At 37.8% G+C, this 11700-nt stretch overlaps 2 protein-coding genes across 4 annotated transcripts; one reads left to right on the top strand and one right to left on the bottom strand.

The window, feature by feature from the left end:
- Positions 1 to 6: 6 nt before the first annotated feature.
- Positions 7 to 2442, top strand: LOC111785897 (endoribonuclease Dicer homolog 3-like). The gene is made up of 5 exons (XM_023666259.1): positions 7 to 81; positions 1082 to 1145; positions 1262 to 1333; positions 1722 to 1833; positions 2012 to 2442. Exons 3-5 carry the CDS (start codon positions 1270 to 1272, stop codon positions 2217 to 2219), a joined length of 384 nt encoding a protein of 127 aa, XP_023522027.1. The 5' UTR covers positions 7 to 81; positions 1082 to 1145; positions 1262 to 1269; the 3' UTR covers positions 2220 to 2442.
- Positions 2443 to 3161: 719 nt separating this feature from the next.
- On the bottom strand, positions 3162 to 9736 carry LOC111785896. Of its 3 annotated transcripts, none has more exons than XM_023666257.1 (11): positions 9278 to 9736; positions 8946 to 9188; positions 7932 to 8023; positions 7148 to 7250; positions 6627 to 6889; positions 6306 to 6437; positions 5465 to 5587; positions 4444 to 4566; positions 4054 to 4271; positions 3763 to 3916; positions 3162 to 3655 (listed from the first exon to the last, which is right to left on the bottom strand). In XM_023666257.1, exons 2-11 carry the CDS (start codon positions 9151 to 9153, stop codon positions 3437 to 3439), a joined length of 1635 nt encoding a protein of 544 aa, XP_023522025.1. In that variant the 5' UTR covers positions 9154 to 9188; positions 9278 to 9736; the 3' UTR covers positions 3162 to 3436. The 3 variants fall into 3 exon arrangements, with proteins under 3 accessions (XP_023522025.1, XP_023522024.1, XP_023522026.1); XM_023666256.1 differs by having other exon boundaries at positions 8946 to 9179; positions 9278 to 9735; XM_023666258.1 differs by lacking the exon at positions 4444 to 4566 and having other exon boundaries at positions 8946 to 9179.
- Between the last annotated feature and the right edge of the window lie 1964 nt (positions 9737 to 11700).

Raw genomic sequence — 11700 nt, 5'->3', positions numbered from 1 at the left:
CTATTAGTAGGTGAAGGATATGAACGAACCAGAAAAGCCTCAAGAGGAGAAGCTGCTCAACGCTTATTAGTTCAACTTGAGGTAAAATGATGTCTTTTCAATAGCCAGAATTTGAATATTTCTCCAGAATCTTTGAATCCTCGTTTACTTCTGTCTACTACAGAGAGAGAATATTAGAATTTAGATGTTCTGTTTAGAAATGAAAGTTATTTGGATTGGAAAGGTTTTGGGGGTCGTCCACTTTTTAACATTTTCTATCTGGAGGGAATATGAACTTTGCATGCTCTACTCGTATATTGAAAGTGTCGCTATTGGTGATGTCTTGGTGTTAGAGATTTCTGCTTTATTTGACACTGCTTGCTTGTTATGAAAAACTTTTAGGATTATGGAGTCTATATTTTAGAGCAGTCGTCGAACTTATATTCTCTATTCCAATTAGTTTCAAAGGTAAGAAAGGCTTGAATTCGTTTTCTGACCGGTGAATTAGTGGACATTTAATCGTGGCATAAAATAGACCTTAATAAAAAATTTTGTCCTCCGTCTTAGATAAGTTTTTTTCTTCCTTCGGTGAGTGTAACGGCCCAAGCCCACCTCTAGCAGATATTGTCCTCTTTGGGCTTTCCCTTTCAGGCTTTCTCTTTCAGGCTTTCCCTCAAGGTTTTTAAAACGCGTCTGCCAGAGAGAGGTTTCCATACCCTTATAAAGAATGCTTCGTTCTCCTCCCCCAACCAATGTGGGATCTCACGATCCACCGCCCTTCGGGGCCCAGCGTCCTCGCTGGCGGACTTGTTCCTTTCTCCAATTGATGTGGGACCCCCAATCCACGCCCTTTGGGGCCCAGCGTCGTTGGCACACTACCTCGTGTCCACCCCCCTGGGCTCAACCTCCTTGTTGGTACATCGCCCGGTGTCTGACTCTGATATCATTTGTAACGGCCAAAGCCCATCGCTAGCAGATATTGTCCTCTTTGGGCTTTTCCTTTCGGGCTTCCCCTCAAGGTTTTTAAAACGCTTCTATTAGGAAGAGATTTCCACACCCTTATAAAAAATACNGTACTCATTTTGGACTATTCTGATAACAGACAAGAGGAATTTCTTACTCTCGTTCTGGCTCCAAGAAGAGAAAACAAAATCCCAGTTGCGTTGGTGAGTGTCATTTTCCTGGGAGCAAAAAACTTGGTTTTTTCTTTGGTTTCTATAATCCTTAAGATAAGTATAATGGTGGTGGTGATGGTCCCTATTTTATTTTATTTTTCGCGCAGAGGCTGCTATGGTTCTCTCATCATCTATCAACTGTTCTACAGATGCCTGTGATCCCAACTCCGAGACCCCTGGTTTGCTTCTGTTCTCATAATTTGATTTCATTGGTTGAATATATTTGAACGCCGGAGAATTTGATAACTCATAAAAAGTTTTAAGTTCACTGATTTGAACCTTGTTTAACTAGATGATTTGTTGATGATTTCAACTGTTTGAATTTGTAGGGGAAAAAACAAAGAATCTTTTATTACACAAATGCTGTACATTGATGATATGTTAATTAATTGCTGGAGTTTTACTGATATGTTGTGGCTTGTACCATTTCTAAGCAACGTTCCCAAAATCCTTATCTCGGATTCATGACAAGAAATGAGTTAATATCATTCATTTGCTAGCTTACTTTAGGAATTGAAGTCAAGCTCCTTTTCATTGATTTATAATTCATTTTTGCCCACGTTGCAGTTATTGGACCAATCAACTTGAAGAAAGGAGGACCACGGAGTACTTTGTTTGAACTATGCAAGAAACTGCAGTGGCCAATGCCAACTTTCAATACAGTAGAAAATAAATCAAGGTTAGTTGAATATTGGTTCTCATCTTCTCTTTTCTGTTTGGATACTATATTTTTTTGTGTTTGCCTCCACGTACACGCCCCAAGAGTCGATCGAGTAGCACCACTGTGTCGACTCCAAAATATTTCTTCTGTTGATTTACCAGTTTATTTTTGTAACAAGTCCTTGTTCTTCATACAGAGTCCTAATAGACATTGGCGAAGGCTCGGAGAGAAGAAAAGGATTTAACAGTTACTTGTCAAATATTATTCTGCAAATACCCAATGCTGGCTGTATTGAATGTAAAGGTGATGCCAGAGCCGATAAGAAGAGCTCGCTTGACTCAGCATCTCTCGTCATGCTTGAGGAACTCCGACGACGAGGAAGAGTCGTTATTAATGACTCATGAGCCTTGTCATTAATATATGTATAGTCTTATATGTCACAGGTTTAGGTTTATCTTTAGGGCGGATAGTCTCATTAGTCCAAAGATTTAAACTTTAGGGTTGATAGTCTCACCAGTAAAGAGATTTAAACTTTTGACCTTTTCATGGAATGTATTAGTTAATTGATATATGCTTAGGGGTTGACGAGAATAGTATTGATATAAGAGCATCAAATTACCGAGGTTATATAGGGAAATCAAACCAAAACTCCATTAACTACTAGAGGCATTTTGTATACTTANAGCATCTCTCGTCATGCTTGAGGAACTCCGACGACGAGGAAGAGTCGTTATTAATGACTCATGAGCCTTGTCATTAATATATGTATAGTCTTATATGTCACAGGTTTAGGTTTATCTTTAGGGCGGATAGTCTCATTAGTCCAAAGATTTAAACTCTAGGGTTGATAGTTTCACCGGTAAAGAGATTTAAACTTTTGACCTTTTCATGGAATGTATTAGTTAATTGATATATGCTTAGGGGTTGACGAGTATAGTATTGATATAAGAGCATCAAATTACCGAGGTTATATAGGGAAATCAAACCAAAACTCCATTAACTACTAGAGGCATTTTGTATACTTAGGTTTCAATTGCTGTCTTGTGATTGTCGTCTTTGACTTTGTTGCTACCGTTGTCTCACACTAGTGATTGTTGTCTTCAAAGAACGAGGACGAACCCTCTTGAACGAAGGAGAATCCTTCGTTCCAGAGGTCGTTACAAGTCTGATGGGGTCTTAAACAAGCTTTCAAATTTAAAACATCGATTACACTATGAAGTGAAGAAACTACTAGAGGTAGTTCCTCACAATGATTTAATATGCTTTACGCTACCAAGAGGAACGACCATGGCAAGATCGCAGTTCCAATTAACCATGAGGAACGATGACGATGGCAAGCTACAACCGACGAGAAACAATTATTCGAATATATATATTTATTGTATTATTGTTGAAATAATTCTCAAACAAAACAAAGCCTACGTTACAGATGAAATGATTTGAAAAACTTCACCCCCTAACAAGTTGAAGAGAGTGCACTAACATCACAAGATTCAACAGTGAAGCTTAGACTTAATTCTCAAACATGTTAACATTAGCTTAGCATGAAAATCAATATGTTGATGCAAGAGCAACTCACAGTAAGGATCGAATGAAGACCCCGCTGTCCGTTATAGCAGTCTCATGCTCTGATCAATAATTCGTAGACGTTACTGTTGTTGTCGACGCTAACACGCTTCAACATTTCAAAACTTCTACGGCTCCCCAAGAATTCGATCCTTTTGAAAGCTGTATAACCAGATTCTGATGTTTCTCTACTGCAGTAAGCTGATCGAAGTCGGTCAGCATGTCTCGAGTCAGTGTGAATTGCCATCTCTATTTCATGATCCGACATGTTCTCCTGCAACCAAAAGCATTCAGTTTCTTGTAAGAATGATTAACTCACCTCCATCCTAATCAACATGCCAAATCTTTACAGAACACAAGAAACTTATGGCATAGTAATACCTGATAAAATGTATAAATATGATCGAGAATCTGCAAACATGTGAACCCGTTGCTGTTAAAAAACGTCCTTGACGATGGACCCATCTCGAAGAAACGATCTGCTGGGAATAGTATGGTCAAGTAATGGTTTTTGAATACAATTTCAGACTTCTCACTGCAAGTGAAAGTGAAAAATGAGAAAAAATTCAGTTGCTGTCTGAGTTCAACATTACTCGAACTACAAGTTCCACGGGATTTTGACGAGGTAACCGATCAAATGCATTGATCTCAAACCATAAAAAGTGATCCGACCTTTCACTGAGCGGACGAGTTAGGTTTGCAAATGAAGCTTCTGATTCCTTGCCATCTCCTGTTGCATCAAAGAACTCTGGAGTATGATGCTCACTAACACCTTCACTACTGAAAGAGTCTGTGTAAACAGAAGCAGATGAACTTGGCTCAGATATTGACCAGCAGATTGAATCCAAAAGGCTACTCGGAGTTAACGGACGTATTGGGTTTTGAAACGTCTGTAAAAAGAAGATAACAAACTGATAAATACCATAATTCTCTTCAATCTTGATTTTCAAATATAGATTTTCAAATTCAACGATACTTGAAGGTGAAGCAGAGAACCACAATCAAACATGAACATCAAACAAACATAGAAAGGCCCCAAATAAGATTCAAATAAGGGACAACCTGCAATCGACAAGCACGACGTTTCCTCACCCCAAGTTTAGCATTTGAAATCATCTGTTCACGTTCTGCCTGGGTTGCCTTAATTCTAAAATTTCTAGCATCTTCTCCTTGCCTATTTCTTGCCTGCAGATCATGAGAAGACGCGTTTTAAAACTGAGGCTGACAACAATATGTAACGGGCTAAAGCGGACAATATCTGTTAGCAGTGGACTTGAATTGTTACAACTGGTAGCCAGGCATCGGGCGGTGTGTCAATGAGGACACTGGGCCCCCAAGGGGGTAGATTATGAGATCCCACATCAGTTGGAGAGGAGAACAAAACATTTCTTATAAAGGTGTGGAAACCTCTCCCTAGTAGACGCGTTTTAAAACCGTAAGGCTGACAGCGGACAATATCTACTAGCGGTGGGCTTGAAGTGTTAAAAATGATATTAGAGCCAGGCACCGGACAGTGCGCCAGCGAGGACGCTAGGCCTCCAAGGGGGTGGATGGTAAGACCCCACATTGGTTGGAGAAGGGAACAAAATATTCCTTTTAAAGGTATGGAAATCTCTCCCTAGCAGATGCATTTTAAAATCGTGAGGCTGAAAACGATATGTAACGGGCTAAAGCGGACAATATCTGCTAGCGGTAAGCTTGAGAAGAGGGGGGAAAAACAAGGGAATACACTAGATAACAACACTAATAGAAAGATTTCCTGCTCTATGTTATGAGCAAGAGCTGGAGTTCATGTTTTCACGTTAGAAGTACGTTTTTTAATTTTGTTATAATGTGACCTTTCCTGTTGCTTACTGGCTTTGTGTTGGGTAAATTCAGGTTATTTAAACTGAAAATTTTACTGGCATCTCGATTACTGCACGATAACGGTTCACTATTAATACGGTATCAGCATGAGACTGAGATATAAGCTAGAATAAGTGCAATCCCGAAATCCAGATAGCAAGAAACTTCATCAAAATTACTAACAATGATGTTTCCACGTTATAAAATGCTCAACAAAGGATTAAAAAGTCAAATGTACCTCCGTAGAATCTTCGGCAGAAAGATCTTCAAGTGTTGAACTAATTTGTCGAGCCAAGTCGGCAGACATGTGAATAAGTCTTTGTGTATGTTTCTCATTCACAGTTTTCAGAACCCAGAGTGGCTGAGAAATTATCAGATGAATCTCAGTGAAGCTAAAACATTTAAAAGAACACACAAAGTAATCTCAAAAGATAAATCTTATCTTTTATGACAGTTAGGTTGGGGAGAAGAACGAAACATTCTTTATAAGGGTGTGGAAACCTGTCCCTAGTAGATGCGTTTTAAAAACATTGAAGGGAAAGCCCAAAGAAGACAATATCTGCTAGCAGTGGGTTTGAGCTGTTACAAATGGTATCAGAGCCAGACACATCGCCAGCGAGGAGACTAAGCCCTGAAGGGGGGTGGACACGAGGCAGTGTGCTAACAAGGAAGTTGGGCCTCGAAGGGGATGTATTGGGGGGTCCCACCTCAACCGGAGCAAGGAACGAGTGCCAGCAAGAACGCTGGGCCCTGAATGGGGGTGGATTGTAAGATCCCACATCAGTTGGAGAGGAGAATGAAACATTCTTTATAGGGATGTGAAAACCTCTCCATAGTAACGCGCTTTAAAAACCTTGAGGGGAAGCCCGAAAGGGAGAGTCCAAAGAGTACAATATCGGCTAGCGGTGGGCTTGGACTGTTACACTTAATACATATAAATACAGACATGATATAAGAGAGCAAAAACTATAGCTCATATATATTTGAAAAGAAATTCCTGTCCAAGAAAAGTCCACCATTACGAAAACATAGAAAAAAAAATCAGCTTCATATGAACACACAAATGAAACACCACTTACTGTAACTAAATTGCTGGAGTGGCCAAGATATCGATGGACGGAAGTCCTTTCACAAACCACGTGACTCGTACTGCAACCAGCAAACCATTGATCGACAAGCGAGGCACCGACTCCCTTAGCTGCCTCGATAACCTACAAAAATTTGAGAATCAATCATCCCCTTAGCAGCCTCGATAGCCTGCAAACTACCAGATACTAGCAGCTTCACGGTCATGAAGTTCCATATTACTTATGTAGTCTAACATTAGCATACACCAATAGTCACCTCCTTAGTGTTCATCAGTTAGAGCTATAAAACTATGGAGTTTATAATAAGATTACCTTTTGTCGCAGCTCTGATGAAATGTCGGTATCAATATACACGGATTGACCCGAGAGATTAGAGTCCTTTTTTCTGTCACGATCTCGCTTAGAGAATGGTAAATGAGATTCTCCTCTCATATCATTTTGCTCAACTCCATGAATGCCCACTGGAAGGCAGGAGTTTCCATCACCATTGGACCCTACTAGTTGGTTCAGTTCATCCATTCGTCCACTATTTTCTCCGAGACTCTTGATATTATAAAGAGACTCGCTCAGTCTTACTGTAAAAGATGAGAACAGTCATACATCTGACACAAATGCTTATAGTAAAACTAGTAACTCCTCGAGAGGAAGTACAAAGTTTAGGGGTATTTTTATTAATTTAGCCTATAAAGAAAAGTAAGGTTGTAATTAGTATTTATGTCGGTGATTATATGCCCCAAGTATGCCCCCCTCATCCCGAACATAGCCATGATACATGAGAACAAAAATTAAACGAAAAATATCATAACCAGTTAGCACACAAAGCTTCTTCTTACCATTTCTCCGTACACTATCTACAAACCAGCCAAGAGAGACAACAAATAGCCCATTTCTTGATCCATGCTTAAAGGCGTGCTCGAATTTGCGTCCACCTAAGCTGTGGTATCTGTCAAGGTGTTCATTCATACCAACATTGGCTTTCAATACTCGACTGATTAACGATAAAATAATCACTTAGGCTATGAAATTTCTACCACTCTGAAGAAATTATAGAACCTAAGAGTGTAAAAAGATTGACCCAATACATTATTTTTTCATAAGAAGCAATTCCTTAAGAAAATGGACAAAAAAGGACATGCATATTCAAGTCCAATCCGTTGTTGTATGCGGTATATTTTTGTAACAGCCTAAGCCCACCGCTAGCAGATATTGTCCACTTCAGCCCATTACGTATCGCTATCAGTCTCACGATTTTAAAACGCGTTTGCTAGGGAGAGGTTTCCACACCCTAATAAGGAATGTTTCGTTCCCCTCTCCAACTGAGGTAGGATCTTACAATTTTCTCTTTCTAACCATACAATTACTAGTACATCAGCTATGATTCCCAATACAGTAGTCAAACCGCCATCTCGTAGTACCACCATTAATCAATACCTCACTAAGTTTTAAGAATATGCATATCTTTTCTTATGAACCCTGTCAGCAAAATCTGGAAATTCAGTACAAAACAAGTAGGGATGCAGGTCATAAAAGTTCTACCAAAGGGGTTTGAATGCCCAACCAATATCATATAAAAAAAAGAAACGAAGTTAAGTATACCCAAGATAAGCTAAAGGATATTTGAACCACCAAATGAGTGCATTGTGGATGCAAATTAGGGCTGTATTGTCCACCTAATCTCTCTGTAGCTTCCTTAACTTGTTTCCTTGCTTCTGCCAAAAACAAGAAGCAAATTATCGATAATTGCAGCAAAACTTATTCAAAGATGAACAAATCATCATTATAGACATCTTAAACAGATATCTCAACAACATTCTTTATTTAGAAACTATCAATATTTGGAGTAATTAATTAAACAAGCTGAAAACCATTAGAATTAGAATTTTTGTAATAGCACAAGCCCACCGCTAGCCGATATTGTACTCTGTGGGCTTTCCCTTTTGGCCCTTTTGGGATTCCCCTCAAGGTTTTTAAAACGCGTGCTAGGTAGAGGTTTCCACACTCTTATGAAGGGTGTTTCGTTCTCCTCCCCAACTCTCACAATCCACCCCACTTCACGGCCCAGCGTCCTCGTTGGCACTTGTTCCTTTCTTCAATCGACGTGGGATCCCACCAAATCCACCCCCCTTTGGGGCTAGCGTCCTTGCTGGCACGCCACCTCGTGTCTACCCCCTTCGAGGAACAGCCTCCCCACCAAATCCACCCCCTTCAGGGCCCAGCATCCTTGCTGGCACACCACCTTGTGTCTACCCCCTTCGGGGAAGAGCCTCCCCACCAAATCCACCCCCTCGGGGCCAGCGTCCTTGCTGGCACACCACCTCGTGTCTACTCCTTCGGGAGACAGCCTCCTCGATGGCACATTGCCAGGTGTCTGGCTATAATCCCATTTGTAATAGCCCAAGCCCACCGCTAGCAGATATTGTCCTCTTTGAGATTTCTCTTTCCCTTTCGGACTTCCCTTCAAGGTTTTCAAACGTATCTGCTAGGGAGAGGTTTTCATCTTACAAGCTCCGCAACGAAGACGAATAGAAGAAGCAGAAGAAAAGGTTCACAAGTAAACTCCAAATACACATGAACAATGATGATCACAAAGAATAAGAACATTGAAGAAAAGACTTATAGCATATAACCAACCTTTAGATAAACCAGTAACGCAAATTACGAGTCCAGTAAAGGGACCGATTAATGAAGCTTTCACCGATTCAGACCTTGAAGACGATGAAGCAAGAGACATGGAGTCAAGCTGTTGCAAACCTCCCAATGACGATAGCGGCGATGAGAATCCAAAAAGCAGCCGCGAACAACCTTTACTGCTAACCACATCGACCGTACCACCTCCCATAACCACCACGAACGCCAATTACCTTACTGCAAAACCTCAAAACAGGACAGATTTAGAAAAGTTAAACCCTAGAACGACAAAAAGAGCACAAAAAACGACTAAGAATCGAAATGATGGAATATACTCATTGCATAAAACTGAACACCGTGGCGATTCCGAGAAAGGAGATCGAAGAACAGGCAAAAGAAATGGAAAATGTGTAATTTAATCAAAAGCGGGAAGGAAATTTGAAACATTACAGAGCGTAATACGTAAGGAGGAGTCAGAATTGACATGAAAAGAAGATTTCGGAAGATTATTTGACCGAATCAAAAGAAACAATCTCAGAAATGGAAAAGGGAAAAGGGAAAAGGGAAAATTGGATTGGGAAGAAGAAATGGAAGAGGAAAGCAAAATAGGGATTGAAAAGGAAGAAGAAATGGAATTAAAAACAAAATGGGGGATTCTTGAGAGTAATCCAAGCTTCTCCTTTACACGCGAAACCCAACTTTTGTGAAGGAAAGTGCAGAGCTTTGAGAGTGGAGCATTCAACTCCGGCTTTACTGCTACACTTCTTCCCTGCTCTTCAAAGTTTCAACTTTCGAGGTTAATAAATAATATTATAATTTTTATCTATTTAATTTTCTTTTTTCTTAGTGTCTAACCAAATATATAAATATAAATGATTCTCCACCATATTATATTGTCTACTTGTACCAATGCAGATTATTCCTTTAAAAAAAAAAAAAAAAAAACTATTTTAGAATATAGTTTTTATTTAATTTTTAATTTTCAAATTTAAATTGATATAATTATTAGTTAGAAATTTTAATTTGGTTTTATTTTTTAAAACTTAAAATTTAATGTATTAATTTTAAATTTTTATAATTATATTTTATTGTCTTTAAAATTTAATCCATCCATCAACAAGATATAATTCAAGTACCCATGTGTAAAAAAATGTCGAATTTAATGACATTTAGGAAATAGCTCGATAATCATTACATTGTTCAAAACCAAGCTCGAGTTAATTTTTTTTTTTTTTTTTTTTTCTAATACAGAAATAAATAAAAATAATTATATATGAAAATGGAAATTAATGGAACTGAAATCGAAACATAATGGAATTGTGCAACGAATTTGGTTGATGGATCTATAATTTTAGGAAAGTAAGCTTAGAGTTTTCCAAGTTTCNTTTTTTTTTTCTAATACAGAAATAAATAAAAATAATTATATATGAAAATGGAAATTAATGGAACTGAAATCGAAACATAATGGAATTGTGCAACGAATTTGGTTGATGGATCTATAATTTTAGGAAAGTAAGCTTAGAGTTTTCCAAGTTTCCATACTATTTTGTTATCTAACCAAAACCATTTTTAAAAAATTCTCAAAACACTTGCAAAAACGTGAATTAGGGTTTCATTCAAAAGGGATAATTGATGAAGTATTTCACTAAAAAAACAGTACATTTTCTATGAAAAAAAAAATTGCCTCGAGATTGGATTGGCTTGAATTTTATTATTATTTTTTTTTTTGACTGAGTTGGTTAGGTTGGTGACTCGAATAGAGTTCATAACCCTACTCAACTTTCTATTTTCAAGTTGAGATGTTGAGTTGGTTTGTTTAAAAATAAAAAACAAAAATTATACTTATCTACCACACAATTACACGTTACATTAATAACTAAAATCTCATAAAATTCAAGTATCAATTTACATTAATATCTAAAATCTCATAAAATTCAAATATAAGTTATTTTCAGGTTAGCTTGGTTGGTCAAGCTGATCTGACCAAGTAAACTAACTCAAATTTTCAATTTTTAAAAAATTCAACTCAATCCAAACTATAAAAAAGATCTAATGTAGTTTATACTTTATGATTTGGATTGAGTAGTTCGAATAAGCCGAGTTTTTGGGTCATACGAACACCCCTATCATTCAAAATAAATAAGGCATATGATCTTACAATTCATATTGTATTTAATACAATATAGAGTTAGAGTACAATGTGCCTTAAAATTTGAGAAAGGTGGATGAAGGGTGTGGCATGGTCCCAACTCTTCCCTTAAACATTGCTTCTAAATTGGATCGTGTAATGTGATGTATGCTAAATGGGGACACATACACAAAATGATGATATCTTTCCTTACTTTCAAGCATTAAATTAAAATAATGGCTGAATTTTAACTATTTTTAAAAAATATTAATTAAAAAAAAGGGTCATCATCGAGTGAAAATGAAGTTAAGAAAGATAACGACATGCACAAATAACTTCATTGCAAGAAAAGAAAAGAAAACTGTAATTATTAATTAATTTAGATGGATTGGATTGAAGTCCAAACTCTAATTAATTTTCTAAAAATATCTGAACTAACACCTAACCCACCCCAAGTAAAAGTCATTTTTTTACCTAATTTGAGTTTATATTACAAACCAAAGCTAAATCTAAAACGTTTATGAAAGGTTAGGAGGAACATAACATACTTGGAACGAATGTTGAAGGCTAAACACCATGGACACTATTCCAAGTCAGTGCCACACCAATTATAAATCTCAATTTTCATCT

This window comes from Cucurbita pepo, unplaced genomic scaffold, assembly GCF_002806865.2.
Source record: "Cucurbita pepo subsp. pepo cultivar mu-cu-16 unplaced genomic scaffold, ASM280686v2 Cp4.1_scaffold000812, whole genome shotgun sequence".
In the NCBI taxonomy this organism is placed as follows: domain Eukaryota; kingdom Viridiplantae; phylum Streptophyta; class Magnoliopsida; order Cucurbitales; family Cucurbitaceae; genus Cucurbita; species Cucurbita pepo.
This window is presented reverse-complemented; position numbering and strand designations above follow the sequence as displayed.